General features: G+C 37.1%; 1 protein-coding gene and 1 non-coding gene across 2 annotated transcripts; one reads left to right on the top strand and one right to left on the bottom strand.

Annotated features, from left to right (window-relative positions):
* Positions 1 to 15,198: 15,198 nt before the first annotated feature.
* Positions 15,199 to 15,305, bottom strand: LOC115703282 (small nucleolar RNA R71). Its single transcript, XR_004009059.1, has one exon. It is a non-coding gene; the product is annotated as a small nucleolar RNA R71 (small nucleolar RNA).
* Positions 15,306 to 15,363: 58 nt separating this feature from the next.
* LOC115717945 (uncharacterized) lies at positions 15,364 to 16,632 on the top strand. The gene has a single exon (XM_030646915.1). It carries the CDS (start codon positions 15,364 to 15,366, stop codon positions 16,630 to 16,632), a length of 1,269 nt encoding a protein of 422 aa, XP_030502775.1.
* Positions 16,633 to 19,359: the final 2,727 nt, after the last annotated feature.

Here is a 19,359-nt window from a genome sequence, read left to right as displayed (position 1 = left end):
CATTGTATCATCATATTTCTAGAGTGATTTTAGCTTGTATATCAAACACATTTCCATATTGTGATTGAGGTGAGGTTGGCACCGGTTTTGTAAACAACCCGGAAATAGTGAGATTGGCACTTTAACAATCCGAGAAAGAGGTTAATAGTCCTCGGGGGTGCGAAACTATTGTAAGAGGTTTGGAAATACCTTGGTGAAAATTTCCCGATTGTAAGGGTTAGTCAAGCCCGTTAACTTGGCTCGATATTGGAACTCAAAGCTAGGTCCATAGCTTTGAAGACCAAGGACGTAGGTGGCATAGTTCTACCGAACCTTGTAAAAATCGAGAGTTTGCATTTTCTAATCCTTAAACTCTTTACTTTACAAGTTTAATTATTTGTCTTAATATATCGCTTGCCATACTACTTGCTTTTACTTGATTAATTGACTAATTGCATAATTTTGTGTTAAAAGTTTTAATTTTCCGAAATTAGTTTAAATTTCCAATTCACCCCCCCTCTTGGAAACATATCTTGGGCTAACACTTTTCACATACTTGATCTTGTTTATTGTATTGTCAACACAGTGGAAAGTAAACATGACTATGTGATTAAAGATTCCTAGATTTATTAGAACACTAGGGTTTTACTGATATGACAATCTACAACAGAGTTTACTTGCATTTGGAGAAATGCTATGTTCTTTCCAGAGCATTGGTTAAAGTAAAGCTTGGGTTGGATGCATGGAGTATGCATCGGAATGGACCGATATTGAACTTTGACATAGATTTATTAAACTTACTGTAATATCTATTCAATTCAATATCACCTAGTTGATCATAGATCAAATGATCTTAATCCTGATATGATTAGGCTCAATCTCAAGAGTGTTATTCGTGTTCTTTGATTTGTTAGTTAAGCCTACTTTTCGGTCAGGGTGATACGTACATTTTGGGAACACGGTAGTGCAATTGAGTGGGAGCGCTAACATAAATATGGAATCTATAGCTTCTATATTGCGAATAGAAAGTAAAGGATGATTTCCTTCGAGCTTAACCAAACGAAAATAAATGGTGGAGTACTCATTTCACTTAGCTGAAATGTCATTTATACGGGTTAAGTGTTTTAAGGATAAAATACATTGTAGGGTGTTACAGTAATTTAATCCCTTTATAGTGTAGATCATCTATATAGAGGATCATTGATCAAATTAGGATTATAACAATGGATAATTAATAGCGTGTCTATATGGTGGAACATATAGAGCGTTCTATATAGCTGAGAGTGCAATTCTAAGTTCTATGCGTGGATTCAACGAAGAATTAATAAGTTAGTGAATTTTAGTGCTAAATTCTTGATCTACTTATTGGAAGCTCGGTTATATAGACCCATGGTCCCCGCACTAGTTGAGATAATATTGCTTGTAAGACTCATATAATTGGTTTTGATTAATCAATTATAATTCTCAAATTAGACTATGTCTATTTGTGAATTTTTCACTAAGTAAGGGCGAAATTGTAAAGAAAGAGTTTCAGGGGCATATTTGTTAATTATGATACTTTGTATGGTTCAATTAATAAATATGATAAATGACAATATTATTTAATAATTAATTATAGTTATTAAATACTTAAAATGTACATTTAAATGGTTGAATGTGAAAATTGGCAGTTTTGAGAAAATGGGATACATAAATGATAAAACAGGAAAGTTGCAAAAGTGAGGCCCATTTCCACAAGCCAAGGCCGGCCACATGCATAGGTTTTATCATTTAACTTTTTCATTATTTTAATGCCAAGTAATTCAACCCTAACCCTATGTGGTATTCTATAAATAGAAAGTAATGGCTTCAGGAAAGTATCACAATTGCATCTCATTCCTTTCAGAGAAAATTCCTGAGCCGCCACCTCTCTCTCTTTCTTCTTCTTCTTGGTTTCGAAATCCTTAAGTGATAGAGTAGTGCTCACACACAACAAGTAGTACATCAATCATAGTGTGGAAGATCGTGAAGAATCCAAATTCAACAAAGAAGAATATTCGGGATCAGATCTTGATAATACGCTGTGACAGAAAGGATACAAGGGTTAGAGATTTGAGTGGAAGGAAACATATTATTCCGCTGCACCCAATGTAAGGTTTCTCATACTTTATATGTGTTTACTTATAATCGTTTTAGAAGTTCATATTTAGGATGTTAATCAACATACTTGTGAGTAGATCTAAGACCCTGGTAAAATAATTCCAACAATAAGCTCATGTCCAACAGTAGCATCCACTAACTGGTCGATCCTTGGTAGTGGAAAGCAATCCTTTGGACACGCCTTGTTTAAATCTGAGAAGTCGATACAAGTTCTCCAAGTTCCATTTGGTTTTGAGACAAGGTCAGGGTTGGATATCCACAAGGGATAAAATGCCTCACGTATAAAGTCATTACTCAACAACTTATCCACTTCCTGCTTGAGTGCCCCTTATCTCTCAAAATCCAAGGGTCGTCTCTTTTGTCTCTTGGCTGGGAAATTTGGGTCGATATTCAAGTGGTGATAAATAATTTTAGGGTCAATCGCTATCATATCTGAGCGGCTCCAGGCGAACTGATCCTGGTTTGCCCTTAAAAAACTTATTAGTTGCTATTTTAGTTTGTTATCCAGGTTTTTCCCAATGAATACACAATTTGTGGGATTTTTTGGATCTTAAATAATTTCTTCCAATTCCTCAATTGGTTCTGTTCATCTTGAATCCGAGGATGAAGATCCTCATCCTGCTTCTCGTATTCCTCAGTTGTGACTGCCATTAGTTGATGACCAGCTTTTCTATTCTGTAGCTCTATGCGGTAGCATTCACGAGCCAGAAGTTGGTCACCTCGCGCCACCCCTACACCTATTGATGTCTGAAACTTCAGGGATAGGTGTTTAATTGAACTAACTGTCCCTAGTCCAATTAACGTTGGTCGACCCAACAGTATGTTGTAGGCTGATGGCAGGTCAACAATTAAAAAATCTTGCATTATGGTAGTGGATAAAGGCGTCTCGCCCACTGTTAATGGGAGTTCAATTATTCCTTGACTGGCAACACTATCGCCTATAAATCCACACAGATTTACCATGTAAGGTTTTCACTTTGCTCTTTCCAGTCCCATTTTCTTCAATGTATCCTTATAAAGGATATTCACTGAACTTTCGTTATCCACCAACACCCTCTTTATTCTTTTATTGGGAAGCTGGATTGTAATCACTAGTGGGTCGACATGAGGATATCTCACATGCTTTGCGCCTTCCTCCGAGAACATAATTGGAGGTTCCTCAGTCTTAGCTTTCTTAGATGATTCTGGAGCAAAGGCTGACTGTTCATTCTTAACTTCCTTGACATATCTCTTTTGGGCATTGTTACTTTCTCCAGTGAGATGTGGCCCTCCCGAGATAACGAGAATGTCTTCTCTTTCAAGAGGAGGAGGTTGTAATCTATGGTTTCCTGGGTTATTGGGCGGATTTGGCTGGTTTTGTCCATTGCCTTGTCGCTTCACATATTGTTGAAAGTAACCACGCGAGATAAGGATATCTATCTCGTCTTTCAATTGACAACATTCTTCTGTCGTATGCCCTATGTTCTTGTGAAATTTACAAAATTTTGTTGCATCTCTTTTGTGTCTCGCATGTCTCATGGGCTCAGGTTTGTAGAATGCAACCTTGTGCTCATGTGCGAGGTAGATATTTTCTAGAGTTTCATTATGCTTGGTATAAATAGTGTAGATTGGCACGTACTTGTCGTGCTTCTTCTGTTTTTTCTTATCTTTGGTTGATTCCTTAGAGTCATCTTTCCTCTTTGTACTAGAGCCTCCTGGATTGTTAGCCTTTGTCAAAACAGTGCTGGGTTTACTTCCCGAGCCAGTCTTTAACAACTTCATCTCTTTCCTTGCTTCCTCTTTTCGAACAAACACCTGAGCTCTCTCATTGAACTCCCTGATGTTTTTAACTGGGCGATCTTGTAAATAATCCCACAATTCACCTCCAACTGTCGAGAGATCAGTCGTGATCCCTGCTTGAAGAGCTGTAAGCTAGATACTGTCGTTCAAGTTTCTAAACCTTGCAGCAGTTGTACTGAAACGACTTAGTAGGTCTTAAGTGTCTCGCCCGGTTCCTGCTTTATGTTAGTAAGGGAAGATGCTTTAGGTCGCCTGTCTCTTGCTGCCTGAAACTGTTTCTTGAAGTCTTTTGATAGCTGTTCCCAAGAGGTGATTGAGTGATGGGTGAATTTGTTGAACAAGCTGCTCGCTGCCCCAGTTAGCATGGTGGGGAATAAAATACAGCGTAAGTTATTCGTAACATTGCTGGCTCGCATGATGGTATTAAAGTTATTTAGGTGAGCGACCGGATTCGTAGTCCTATAGTATGACGAGACGTGAGGGTTTTTAAATCCTTGGGGGAATTCAATGCTCATAATGTCTAGATGGAAAGGCTCGGGTTCTTTGTCTGAGTCGTAACCAGGCAGTTTCCCATATTTCACATCTTGGTATCTCCTAAATTTTTCCTCCAACTCAATGATTCACAATTGGATAGGATCCTCTTGCTTTTGATTGAGTTATTGACGTAAGTCAGGCTTCTTCTGGTTCAATTGCTCACAAAGATTCAGCCATTGTGGGTCATAGTTACTTACAGACCTTATCCTTGAGTAGCTTTCAGTTCTAGTTGTGCTCGTACTCTGTCGATCATTACCGCGACGAGTTCTATCCCCTCCTTGCGTAGATCGACTATGATATCGAGATCTTGTACGTCCTGAGCGAGAACTTGCCTCGTCATGTACGGGCCTTCTCCTTTGGGAACGGGTTGATACATGTCCCTTGCTGGGGATTGTATACACTCCTTTCCCTATCAGTGCAAGAAGGATGTTGACGATGTCTCGGGGGCAACCCACTTGTCCTAGGTTGAGTCCCAAGATCTCTCTCGTTACCACGAGGGATTTCCTGTTCCCTAGTCCGAGGTTGACTTCTATTTGCATTTCTTCGAGAAGACTCTGGTAAATCACAGTTTCCATTCACATAAGTTGTAAATCCCCGAGGTCTCTGTGGCACTTCTTGATGAGGTGCCTGGTCATCTGGTTGTTCATCTTCAAGTGCATCCCTAGTTTCCCCAGGTTGCTCCTCCTGAGTGTTTGGGGGTTTTCCTGAGCCATTTCCTGCCTCCTAGTTCGTGAGCCGCGAAGTCTACCTCGTGGCCTCCTCACTCCAGGATCTAGTTGGTTTTGTGTGTTGTTTTCCTGTGCCGCCCTGGCTGCGGCTGCCTCCCGTTCCAACTCAGGGTTTCGTTGGTTTGCCTCCTCCAAGCGTCGTCAGAATTGATGATTTTCCAACTCGACCAACGGTACGTATCTTGTGGGGTCATAGGCACCCTCACTCACAGGCGTAGAACCGCCAGCATTTGTGTTGGGTTTCTCATTCCCAGTTTCTGGGTTCTGGTCACCATCACGTTGGCTTCTTCTTGAACGTGTTGACCGTGTTGAACGAGTTGTTCATGAATTGGGTAGCCTCCGTGAGCCCATTGGCTCTTTCCAAGACGGTGAGTAGTCTCTTCAGGATGAGTGTTATTGTTTTCCCCATTATCAGCCATGGAGAAGAAATTCCTTCTTTGATTAGGAGGGATTTTTCTGAGCTTTTATCACGTAGGCTCTCAATGAAAGCACCAAATTGTTAACACGGATTTTCGTTAATGATTATGAGCCTATTTTCGTAATAGATTGGCACAGAAATTTTAAGTGATCTAAGAAAAATAATAGAAACAGAAAGAACACCAGGTTTTTACGTGGTTTTGCAGTTAACTCTGCATAGTCCACGAGTCAATCTTTTTCAGATCTTTCTAATATAGAACTAGGGTTCTTTACCATCAGTGTATTCTTTTTTCTCTCAAGGTTTTTTTTCCGTCCCTTTTTTTGTATAATCTGCCTTTATTTATAGTAACATAGGTAGGCAGTTAATTACATTTAGATTCGAATCCCACAACAATATTTCCCCGAAATTGTGGGCCTTAATTAGGCTCCACGTAAATAAATACAGTTATTATTTGAAAATCACACAGCTGTAATTTAAACTGCTTTTAAAGGGTCAACGCTGATGTGGATTAAGACACGCCGCAAAACATATCTCGTTGAGATGTCTTGCCCGGTACATAAACGACATGATTTATTCATAAGTCTTCCAATAATGGCATGACCACCAGCATACTGAGCAAACTTAAGAACTGCTCTTTGACCATAAGGCCTTGTAGACTGGACAATCATGTCCTGGGAGTTCTCAATAGCAACAATAACCCCGGCGGCGAGCTGGAGCTTACTAGGAGTATGCCTTCCTGTACATAGCGAGATGGGTGTCTCGCTATGCGTTATCTATGTCCTTCGAGCTATTACACTTAGTTAGTATAATGTATTACACTCTAAGTGTTCTAACAGCCAATTCACCTTATCAACACCTCCTTACATATTGCGAGGTAGATGCCTCGCTATGTATTATCGATGTCTTCCTTGCGATTACGTCCTCTGGCACGAAATTGTTTCTCGTTAATACGTGATTCAATGGTTCGTACATCCTTGTCTCCCTAAAGACTGTGCAATCTGCGAGTTATAAATATACCCTATTGACTCTGCATTCAATGAGTTATTCCATTCAATATTTATTAATATGATTGCCATTATATTTGCTGGTTCATATTCTCTGAGATTAACATGTGTCACCTTCTGAAGTACCAGCCGAATTTCGGGTATAATACTTATGCTCTAATTAATTAGTTTTCGAAAATCTTGATAAACATTTTGGTGCTTTCATTGAGAGCTGAGGAAAGTTTACTAGTCGTTGCATCACTCCAACCATGGTAAATACCTAAAAGAATATAAGCAAGAAAATTCCATTGGACACTGTTATGGAGGAAGCAGACTCCCTCGCCTTTGGCCCTCAAAAATGTAAGATAAGAGAAGAAGGTACGACCAATGCCGAGAATCACAGGGAGGATGCCGAGAATGTGTTCAATGGCCTAGATGACAACCAGCCCCTGAGAGTGGGGAAGAAGAGGACATGGCAATGACTATGTGAGAGATGGGTACTACAAAGATGGTTATTATTATGACCATGACCCTAACCTGCTACAAGTGACCAAAGAGTTAGAAGCTACTCAGACGGAGTTAGCAGAATAGAGGAAGCTCACTGTAAAAATGAAAAGAATGATGGATGTCTTCAAAATAAGTTTGACAACTTGGTGAAGTCCGAAAACGAACCTTCGGTGGAGGTAATGGCCAAAGAGCGTGCTCACAAACAAAAGGAAATCGAAACCTTGAATCCTCACAAGGATAAAGGTAAAGGCAAGGGGGTGAGCCCCCACAAAAATTTGCTCCTCAACCTCCTCAAAAAGATACGAATTCGGCTAGCCAGCCCTCGAGGATGCAGAAGGCCACTGATGCTTTCGAGCTTGGATGCCCTTCTGATCCTAGAGGCAAAACCGTGGCAAGGGGGAAAAATAAAAGAGTACCTAAGCCCAAAGGGCGGAGGAACCACCCTAGCAATTCTGTCAATCAGGACAAAAGGACAATTGTGGAACATTCGGAGGACAGCTGGTCCACTACAGACCTTCGACGATGATTAGATGCCAAGTACGAGAAGTATAAGAGTGAAAAAGGCAAGGCCACGTGGGGTGACTGTTGGAAATTATTTTACCAAGATCTAGATCTACTACCAAGTATGTTTTATTAACACCCTAATATGAATTCTAAAACAATAAAATAAACACATAAGAGTTTAAGAAAACCTTACATTGGGTGCAGCGGAATATTATGACTCCTTCCATTCAGATCTCTAGCCCTTGATTCCTTTCTGTAGCAGAGCATAATCAAGATCTGAACCTGGATCTCTTTCTCTCCTTCTTTGATGTTAATTTTCCATAGTCTTACATACTATGATTGAGGTACCACTTGATGTGTGTGGGCACTACTCATTCACTCAAGGGATTTCGAAATTTAGAGAGAAGAAAAGAGAGAGGAAAGTGGCGCTCAGGAATTCTCTCTGAAAAGAATGAGATGCAATTGTGTGTTGTTTCCTGAAGCCATTACTTTCTATTTATAGAATGCCCTCTAGGTTTAGGTTAGAATTGTGTGGCATTAAAATAATGGAAAAATAAACTGGTAAAAGCCTATGCATAGTGGGCGGCCTATATAAGGAAATTGGGCCTCACTTTGCAACTTTCCCATTTTGTTATTTTCCATTCCCATTTTCTCAAAAATGCCAATTTTCCAATTTGACCATTCAAATGGCAATTCTAATTATTTAATAAATTAAAAATAATTATTAAATAATATTGCCATTTAATGTATTTATTAATTTAGACATATAAAGTATCTTAATTAATAAATAAACCTAGAATCTCTTTTCTTTACAATTTCGCCCTTGCTTAGTGAAAATTCATAAAGTAGACATAGTCTAACTTTTAGAATTATAATTGATTAATTAAAATCAATTAACTGAGTCTTACAAGAAGTATGGTCTCAACTAGTATGGAGACCATGGGTCTATATAACCGAGCTTCCAATAAGTCGAACCGAATTTACCAAGTAAATTCCCTAACTTATTAATTCATTATTGAATCAACTCTTAGAACTTGGAATTGCACTCTCAGTCATATAGAACGCTCTATATGTTCCACGATATAGATACGTCATTAGTTATCCATTGTTATAATCCTAATTTGATCAATGATCCTCTATATATATGATTTACACTGTAAAGGGATTAAATTACCGTAACACCCTACAATGTATTTTATCCTTAAAACACTTAACCCTGTATAAATGATATTTCAGCTAAGTGAAATGAGTACTCCACCATTTATTTTCGTTTGGTTAAGCTCGAAGGAAATCATCCTTTACTTTCTATTCGCCTGATAGAAGCTATAGATTCCATATTTATGTTAGCGCTCCCACTCAATTGCACTACCGCGTTCCCAAAATGTACGTATCACCCTGACCCAAAAGTAGGTTTAACTAACAAATCAAAGAACACGAATAACACTCTTGAGATTGAACCTAATCATATCAGGATTAAGATCATTTGATCTAGGATCAACAGGTGATATTGAATTGAATAGATATTACGGTAAATTCTAATATATCTAATCAAAGTTCAATATCGGTCCCTTCCGATGTATACTTCATACATTTGATACTGGTAAACTTTGCCAATGTCCTGGAAAGGACATAACACTTTTCCAAGGTGTAAGAATACCTATCGCTGATTATACCATGTCAGTCTAAATCTAGTTTTCTGACAAATCAGGGAATAAACTTTCGAACATATAATTAAGATTATATTCCACTGTGCTGACAACACTATAATCATTAACAAATTCATATGTTCTGGACTTAAATGGAATTCATACATTATATATATAATCATGAAATAAATCATGTGAACCATGCAACATAAAATGTTATTTCTGATCTCTATTAATAAGTAAATATGATTATATTGAAATGAGTTTTATTTAGGGCACAAAACCCAACAGTGACCTCAGGAACCACTTAAGTGATAAGATGAGGGGATGTGATCTTCTCGGGAGTGACACAAAGAGATTGGAGGAGCAAATAGCTACTCTAACCAAGTTGGTCAAAAAACAAAGTGGAGTCCTCTTAGACTCGAAAGATGAAGACCCGGAACCTTGTGTAAGGAGGATCACGAAGACGCCACTTTCGGAGAGCTTTAAAATGCCTCATATTGAGTGTATGAGGGAAGGACTGATTTGTGAGCACATTTGGCAAAGTACAAGAAAATGATGCAAGTAGCCTGAGTCAGTGATGATGCCAAGGGCTTATGCTTTTCCTTAACCTTGACCGAGTCAGCAGAAGATTGGTGGAAACTACTAACTCCAGGATCAATTGACAGATGGAAGGATTACAGTCAGCTTTCCGCAAACAGTTTATTGTTGCACGTGACAAGGACATGGAACTTAGTTCTCTTACCAATGTCAAACAACAACATAATGAAAGCTTGAAGGCTTTTATTCAAAGGATGATGGAGGCAGCTGCCAAGACTAAGGTTAGTGATGACATGAAACTGATGGCCTTCCAATCTAGATTAGATGTTGGCTCTCTGCTATGGGGAAAGATGTAAAGAAAGAGAGCCAAAACTTTGAGTGACTTTATGGCGAAGGCCCAAGGCATCACAAACCTTGAGGACGCCTACATACAAGCCTTTGGAGTCCCTCCAACTCCAACTCTGACTCCTTCCACGACTACTCCCAACTTTGCATCCCGAATTCCAACTGTTTACGGACCTACTACTTCCGCTCTCGCCCCTATGCAGACCCATATTTTTAGGTATGGGGCGACTCAGACTGGATGTAGTGTAGCTATGGACAAGCGAAGACTGAGGTCTCAGAGCCTACTGTAAGCCATTCCTGGAACAAAAGAGGGGGTAAAAGCCACAATTGCAGTGATTCTTCAAAGAAGCCAAGGAAGGAGTATGACCTAAAGTACACTGAGTATACAAGTCTAATAGACGCTCAAGAAAATATCTACAAAGCAACCTGCAACATGGATTACTATAGAAAACCTCCACGGATGTCGCACAAAGGGAGGAATAGACATTATCAAAACAAAGAATACGAGTATCACAGGGAGAAGGGTCACACCACTAATGAGTGTGATTATTTGAAAGATGAGATTGAAACTTTCGTCCAGGCGGGACACTTGGGACTGTGGGTTCGAATCCTTATCATTTATCCTTGACAGGGGGTTCGTGCACGGACACATGATCGTTCTCGAGTAGCAAAACATTGTAAATCCTCCACAGGGGTATGGCGTTCTCAAGCTCCAAGAACATCATTACCTACCCTCTCTGCTTTACCGGCCTTAGCTGGGGTAGCGTTACTTGCACGGGGACCGGGAACCCCATATCCTCCTGGACTCGCTCTACCTCCGATGGACGGACACGTGGCTACAATCTCAAGTGGACCCCATCTTGCTGGAAGTACCTGAAACCCACAAAAAAGGTATCTGAGCGAGGTAAAAGAAGGGGAAGTATGCGCTCTGGTGCAGTCTCCTGCACAATGTCCTAAAACGATGAATTTTCCCATCACCTTTACCGAGGATGATGCTAAAAACGTGCGCTTCCCCCATAATGATCCTCTAGTGATAGACACACATATCGCCAACAAACGAGTTTCTAGGGTCCTTGTGGAAAATGGAAGCTCAGTCAACATCCTGCTCAAATTGGTGCTCCAGGGGATAGGGCTTACTTAAGCGGACCTACTCCTTGTCCTATCCAATTGCAAGGCTTCAACGGGGATGACCTAATGCTGATGGGTAAGATTCAATTGCCTATCACCCTCAGAGGGGAGATAATGCAAGTTCTTTTAAGCACTCAACCTTTGTGGTGGTGGACTGCCTGACCGCATACAATGCAATACTAGGGTGGCCAACCCTAGTGGACTTTGGGGCGGTAATTTCCATCAGGCATTTATGGATGAAGTTCCCATGTGACAAAGGATGTGCTGGCATGGAGCCATTTTGATATGATCGAGATTGACCGTAACACCATCTGTCATGCTTTGAACATTCGAGAAGATGCGAGACCATTCTGCCAGAAGAGAAGACCGCTAGATTCGGTAAGAGCAGAAGTTGTGAAGGCAGAGGTGGATAAGTTGACAGCCAACGATTTCCTCCGAGAAGTGTTATATATGGTATGGCTTGCAAACCTTTTTTTTTTTAAGAAACCCAATGGCTCATGGAGAATGTGTATTGACCTTACAAACCTAAACAAGGCCTACTCTAAAGATTGCTTTCTGATCTCATGGAGAATGGTAGATGCCACATTCGGGTACAAGTTGCTTAGCTTCATGGATGCCTACCCCAGGTATAATCAAATTAAAATACATGTCGCGGATGAGGAACACACTAGCTTCCAAACTGACAAAAGTGTTTATTGCTACAAGGTGATGCCATTTAGGCTTAAGAATGTTGGAGCCACATATCAAAGGATGGTCAACCGAATGTTCAAAAACTAGCTAGGGAGAAACATGGAGGTGTATGTAGACGACATGTTGGTTAAATCCAAGACTTATGAAGGAGATGGCCAAGATCTTGAGGAGGCCTCGAAGTAATCAAGAAGTACGGGATGAGGCTGAATCCCAAGAAGTGTACCTTTGGAGTTTCCTCCGGGAAGTTCTTGTTGGAATTATTTTACCAGGATCTAGATTTACTAACAAGTATGTTTGATTAACATCCTAATATGAATTCTAAAACAACGAAAATAAACACATATAAAGTTTAGAAAACCTTACAGTGGGTGCAGCGGAATAATATGACTCCTTCCATTCAGATCTCTAGCCCTTGATTCCTTTCTGTAGCAGAGCATAATCAAGATCTGAATCTGGATCTTCTTTTCTCCTTCTTTGATGCAGATTTTCCATAGTCTTACATACTATGATTGAGATACCACTTGATGTGTGTGGGCACTACTCATTCACTCAAGTGTTTCGAAATTTAGAGAGAAGAAAAGAGAGAAAAGCGTGTAGCTTTTCTGAGAGGAAACAATGTTCAAAGCTGTGTGCGTGTCTACTTCCTGAAGCCAACACTTTCTATTTATAGAAAACCCTCTAGGTTTAGGTTAGAATTGTATGGCATTGAAATAATGGAAACTATAAATGGTATTCCTTGTGCAATGTGGCCGGCCATACAAAGGAATTGGGTCTCACTTTGCAACTTTCCCATTTTGTTATTTTCCATTCCCATTTTCTCAAAAATGCCAATTTTCTAATTTAACCTTTTAAATGCCAATTCTAATTATTTAATAACTTGAAAATAATTATTAAATAATATTGCCATTTAATATATATTTATTAATTTAGACATATAAAGTCTCTTAATTAATAAATAAACCTAGAATCTCTTTTCTTTACAATTTCGCCCTTGCTTAGTGAAAATTCATAAAGTAGACATAGTCTAACTTTTAGAATTATAATTGATTAATTAAAATCAATTGACTGAGTCTTACAAGCAGTATGGTCTCAACTAGTATGGGGACCATGGGTCTATATAACCGAGCTTCCAATAAATCGAACCGAATTTACCAAGTAAATTCCCTAACTTATTAATTCCTCATTGAATCCACACTTAGAACTTGGAATTGCACTCTCAGTCAAATAGAACGCTCTATATGTTCCATGATATAGACACGTCATTAGTTATCCATTGTTATAACCCTAATGTGATCAATAACCCTTTAATAGATGATCTACATTGAAAAGGCACTACTATTACCGTTACACCTGTTGGAAATTATTTTACCAGGATCTTAGATCTACTCACAAGTATGTTGATTAACATCCTAAATATGAACTTCTAAAACGATCATAAAATAACACATATAAAGTATGAGAAACCTTACATTGGGTGCAGCGGAATATTATGTCTCCTTCCGTTCAGATCTCTAACCCTTGTATCCTTTCTGTCGCAGAGTATTATCAAGATCTGAACCTGGATCTCTTTCTCTCCTTCATTTAATGTTGAATCTCCTTCTTGTTGAATGTCTTTCTTCACGATCTTCCTCACTATGATTGAGGTATCACTTGCTGTGTGTGGGCACTACTCTAACACTAAGAGGTTCGAAATTATTCAAGGCAGAAGAAGAGTATGAAGGTGGCGGCTAGGGTTTAGAAAGCGAAGGCTCAGGTTTTTCTCTGAAGGAAACCAGAAGTAAAAGTGTAAATTTCCTGAAGCATTCACTATCTATTTATAGCATTCCACATAGGGTTAGGTTTGAATTATTTGGCATTAAAATAATGAAAATATCCGATGATAAAGCCTATAAAAGTGGCCGGCCATGGCTATGTGGATTTGGGCCTCACTTTTTGCAATTTTGCAGTTTTATCATTTCTGCATCTCATTTTCTCAAAAACGCCAATTTTCAAATTCAACCATTTAAATGCCGATTCTAACTATTTAATAACTATAAATAATTATTAAATAATATTGTCATTTATCATATTTATTAATTGAACCATACAAAGTATCATAATTAACAAATATGCCCTAAAAACTCTTTCTTTACAATTTCGCCCTTACTTAGTGAAAAATTCACAAATAGACATAGTCTAATTTGAGAATTATAATTAATTAATCAAAACCAATTAAATGAGTCTTACAAGTAATATTGTCTCAACTAGTGGGGGGACCATGGGTCTATATAATCGAGCTTCTAATAAGCAGATCAAGAATTTATAACCTAAATTCACTGACTTATTAATTCTTCGTTGAATCCACGCATAGAACTTAGAATTGCACTCTCAGTATATAGAACGCTCTATATGTTCCACCATATAGACACGTCATTAGTTATCCATTGTTATAATCCTAATTTGATCAATGACCCTCTATATGAATGATCTACACTGTAAAGGGATTAGATTACCGTAACACCCTACAATGTATTTTATCCTTAAAACACTTAACCCCGTATAAATGATATTTCAGCTATGTGAAATGAGTACTCCACCATTTATTTTCGTTTGGTCAAGCTCGAAGGAGATCATCCTTTACTTTCTATTCGCCAGATAGAAGCTATAGATTTCATATTTATATTAGCGCTCCCACTCAATTGCACTACCGCGTTCCCAAAATGTACGTATCACCCTGACCCAAAAGTAGGCTTAACTAACAAATCAAAGAACACGAATAACACTCTTAATTTTTCCTGTTATTTTAATTTGTGTGATACTTGGTATATGATTTGTTAAGAACGAAATTCTAAAAATTATTTCGTCAAAAATAAATTATTGTGGGTTGAAATTAAAAGTGAAAATTTTACATCATGGAACCAAATCAAGTAAATGTGGAAGAAAAAACTCTCATTGATCATTTTTCTCCCATTTATGCTAATTCTTCATCATGCATTATTTTTCCTGAAATAAATGCTACACATTTTGTGTTGAAACCTTCTGTAATTCAATTTTTGCCGTCTTTTTATGGGTTAGATAGAGAGAATCCATACATGCATGTGAAAGATTTTTTAGAAATTTGTTCTACTTTTAGATTTCAAAATTTTTCTGATGAATCTGTTAGGCTTAGACTTTTTTCATTCTCATTAAAAGATAAGTCTAAAGCCTGGTTTAATTCACTCCCAGCCCTATCCATTTCTACTTGGGATGAATTAGTTAATAAATTTTTGTCCAAATTTTTTCCAATGTCTAAAACGGATAATATTAGGAGAGAAATCTCTGAATTTTATCAAAGAGATCACGAAGAATTTTATGAATGTTGGGAAAGATTTAAAGATTTATTGCTAAAATGTCCACACCATGGTTTTGAGAAATGGAGATTGGTAAAATACTTTTATGATGGATTATCTCCTTCAAACCGACAAATGGTACAATCAATGCACACTGGAAAATTTTTGCAATTTAGAGGGGATAAGGCTTGGGAGTCTCTTGAGAATCTTTCGGTAAATTCTCAACAGTGGAATTGCCAAGATCCTAGATCGAAAGCTTCCAACACACCTAAGAGAGGTGGAATTTACGATGTCAAAGATGACGTAGATATCATAACATCATTAGCAAATCTAACTAGGAGAGTTGAAGCTATGTCATTAAGTCAATCCAGGAATACTCCTATCCATAGGAATGAAATTTTTTCTCTATGTTATAGTACAAGTCATACTACCCAGTCTTGTCCATCATTGCCTATATACCAAGAGGCATTTTCTGAAGATGTGAATGCTCTTCAAACTTATGGGAATCCATTTGATAGCCCATTTGCTCAGTCCGACAATCCAAATTGGAGAAATCATCCAAATTTTTCATGGAGACAGAACCAGGCTCCAATGAACCAAGGGCACCAATACAACTCACCCAATCAGAGTCATGCCCAACATAATATGCCATATCCTCAACAACAAAGAAAACCATCTTTAGAGGATACCCTACAACAGTTCATGCAAACCACCCAACAAGATTTACACACAAGTTCTCAATCCATGTCAAGGCTTGAGACACAAATTGGTCAACTTGCTACTGTTGTAGCTGAAAGGGAAAATGGAATACTTCCCAGTCAACCCATTCCTAATCTGAAGAGTCAGTGCGAGGTAAGTACATTTAGACCTATTGAAGAAGCTAATTCAATTTCTATCCTTAGGTCTGGAAAAATTATTGAAAAACCTGATTACATATCTCAACCTGATGCTAAAATGAACATTGACTCGTTAAAAGAAAATGAAAAGAGTCAGCCTGAAAGTTCACATTCCAAAGACTCGGTTGAAAAAATGAGTCAAACTTTGTCGTTCATTCCAAAAGCTCCATTCCCACAGAGATTGATCCCAAGCAAAATAGGTAGTCAGTATAGTGACATCTTAGAGGTATTCAAGCAAGTAAATATAAATATCCCTTTCTTAGATGCCATTAAGCAAATACCTGCCTACTCAAAATTTTTAAAAGATCCGTGTACTGCAAAAAGAAACACCAATGTTCCGAAAAAGTTAGCTGATCGATCTGTGAAAATTCCTAAAGAATCAAAATCACTCCCTAGACCACAAAAGTTATTTCGACCTCCTGATTGGGACATTCCTTTTGATCCCGGTAAGTTACGTTCTAAATGGACTGGTCCATTTTCTGTTCGTATTGTTTTACGGAGCTGTTGAAATTGAAAATTCTAAATCTGGTAATGTATTCAAAGTCAATGGTCAAAGGTTGAAACCATTTTTAAAATTAACACCACCTGAAGTGGAGGAAACGCTCTTTCACAACTCGATTTACCAAAGTTTGTGAATTCTTTCACTGCTGGTCCTATCTTTAATTGCTTTCTTTATTTTTCAGTATTTTAGTTTATTTTCTGTCATTTGTTTTTTAGAAAATCAACATCTATCACTGTGCATATTCTCTGTTTTTTTTCAGTTCTCATCTCATGTTCTTATCATATACATATTTAGACATTGAGGACACTGTCTCATTTTAGTTGGGGGTACTGAGTATATTCTTGCGTTAAGTTCAATAAATTTCTTACCTTATTGAAAATTTTGAGTCAAATTCTGCTGCTAATTATGTGAATAAATAAATATTGTGTTAGACTAGTTTATACTATATTTAGTTACTTAGATAGTAATTCCAGTAAAAATTGCACAAACCAAACATATGATTTGATTGTTTTTTAACACATTTAATTGAGAAAAATCTTAAGTTAAAAGCTTTCATTTTTTGTGAGAAGTGAGAATTGAGAAAACGACTTTTTGAACATATATTGATCTTCTGAATTGGTAAAATCAAATTTTTTTGAAATTTGAAAATATGACAATTACTAGAGGGATACTTTTTTTTAGAATTGAGCCTAATTGTAAATTTATTATCTTTATATTTTCTTATCACATGTTGCCTCTTGTAAAAAAAAAAAAAGAGTAAAGATATATATTGTGGATATTGTTAAAAAAAAAATACATATATATCATATAAAGAGCAATATCTTACATACTATATATATATATATAAATCAAACAAGAGCAACATTTCTCTATCAGCGTAGCTTGGTCCAAATTCAAAATATACCAAAGAAAATTTTCCTACGGTAAATAATTATTGTGGATATTGCCCTTAAAAAAAATACATATATATCATATAAAGAGCAATATCTTAGTTTTAATCATTTAGCAAAGTAAAAAATATATATATATCGGTAAAAATATATATGCATATAATATATATATATATAGAAAAAAAATAATATATCATCATCAATCAAAAGAGACTTTGCTACAGTTTATTTTTCGTAAATTTTAGTCACCAAATAAAAAAAAAATCGTTGTTGATTTCTTTATTTTGGCTCTAGGTATTGTAATGAAATCCCGAAAGTTAACTTGTCATTTGAATTTCAAAATATTTTTGGTTAGCCTATCTATTGGTCAATAATTGTTTACATTGTTTGTCCTAAAAATCTTTATCCATTTGAGCGTAAATTAATATATCTTTCCAGCTCCAAGAGTGACAACCCTTCCTCTTTTCAAATATTTCAATACCTGTGAGGATTTGGAGTTGAGACTTTTACTTTAAAGATTTTTTAATATTATCTGTGTTATGGACTAAAGCAAAGAATATGAGTTGAAACACACACACACACACACACACACACACAAAATCTGGAATTATATCTATTGTAATTTTTTTATATAGTATTTTATAGAGTTTACACCAATATTTTATTTTGTTTCGATTAGTCAGAGTTTGTTTGATTTGTTCATTTTGGTAATATTTTGTTATCCGCTTGAATTGCTAGGGACTAGCAATAAGCTAGTTGGGGGTTGTGTTAAATGCCAAAATATTACATATTTTATAGTGTAAAAATACAAAATAAAATTAATTCTTTATAATATTTTCAAGAAATTAATGCAATATATTATTATATTGAAAATATTTTATTTAAGATTAATTTTATCTTTGTTTATAAATAATAATAGTATTTATGGCATAATTGAGAAAAAGAAATAAAAAGTTAAAAAAAATGCATTGTATTTATTTAAAGAAATACAAATTAATTAAATTTTAAATAAATATTTTCATTAAAATTATTGTGATATATTTTATGTTGAAAATATTTTGTTTGGATTTAATTTTGTTTGTGTTTGATTGAGAAAATAGCATTTGTGAAAGAGTGGAAAAGAAATAAAAAAGTGATAAAAATGAGGCCAAAAACTATGAAAAATAGCATTTTTGAAGATAAAAAACAAAGTCCAAGAAGGAGAGCCCATTTGGCCCAAGCCTCCTCTTCCTCTCTCCGCTGCCACGTGTCACGCGCAGAGGCCATCTGCGCCTGGGCCCCACACGGACAGCACCAACAGGTGCCTTGTCTCCTCTGCCTCCTCCACGCGCGCGTGGCATGCACCGGCCCCTATGGGCCATGTGTTTCGTCCACTCGCCAGCCACACGGCTGGCCTTTGTTTGGTCCAAGCCCCCATCAGCCAAAAGCCACTTTCCACTTGGCTTTCTCTCCTCTCGCCACGTGTCAAGTTGCACACCAAAGCCACCAATCCGAGCTTGACACGTGGCACTCCGGTTATAATTTTTTGTATTTACATTTTTACCCACATGCAATTTGTAATAAGTTTAATTGTGTATTAGTCCTTTTACCCTTCTATAAATAGAAGCTTAGGTTTTTAGAATTCAGTTACAGTTTCAGAGTTTCAGACAGAAAAATCCAGAGAAAACGCTCAGTTAGTTTACTGCTTTTCTTAGTTAATTTTCTTATGGGTTTCTAAGTTCCCTTATTATTAAGGTGGACGATGAAACCTAGTGTATTTAATTAAGTATTTATTTTTATATTGATTCTCAGTACAATATATGCTTATGATTTTCGCTTCTTAAAATAATTTTCTTTCATCTTT

The sequence above is a fragment of the Cannabis sativa genome, chromosome X, assembly GCF_029168945.1.
Source record: "Cannabis sativa cultivar Pink pepper isolate KNU-18-1 chromosome X, ASM2916894v1, whole genome shotgun sequence".
Taxonomy (NCBI): Eukaryota; Viridiplantae; Streptophyta; class Magnoliopsida; order Rosales; family Cannabaceae; genus Cannabis; species Cannabis sativa.
This window is presented reverse-complemented; position numbering and strand designations above follow the sequence as displayed.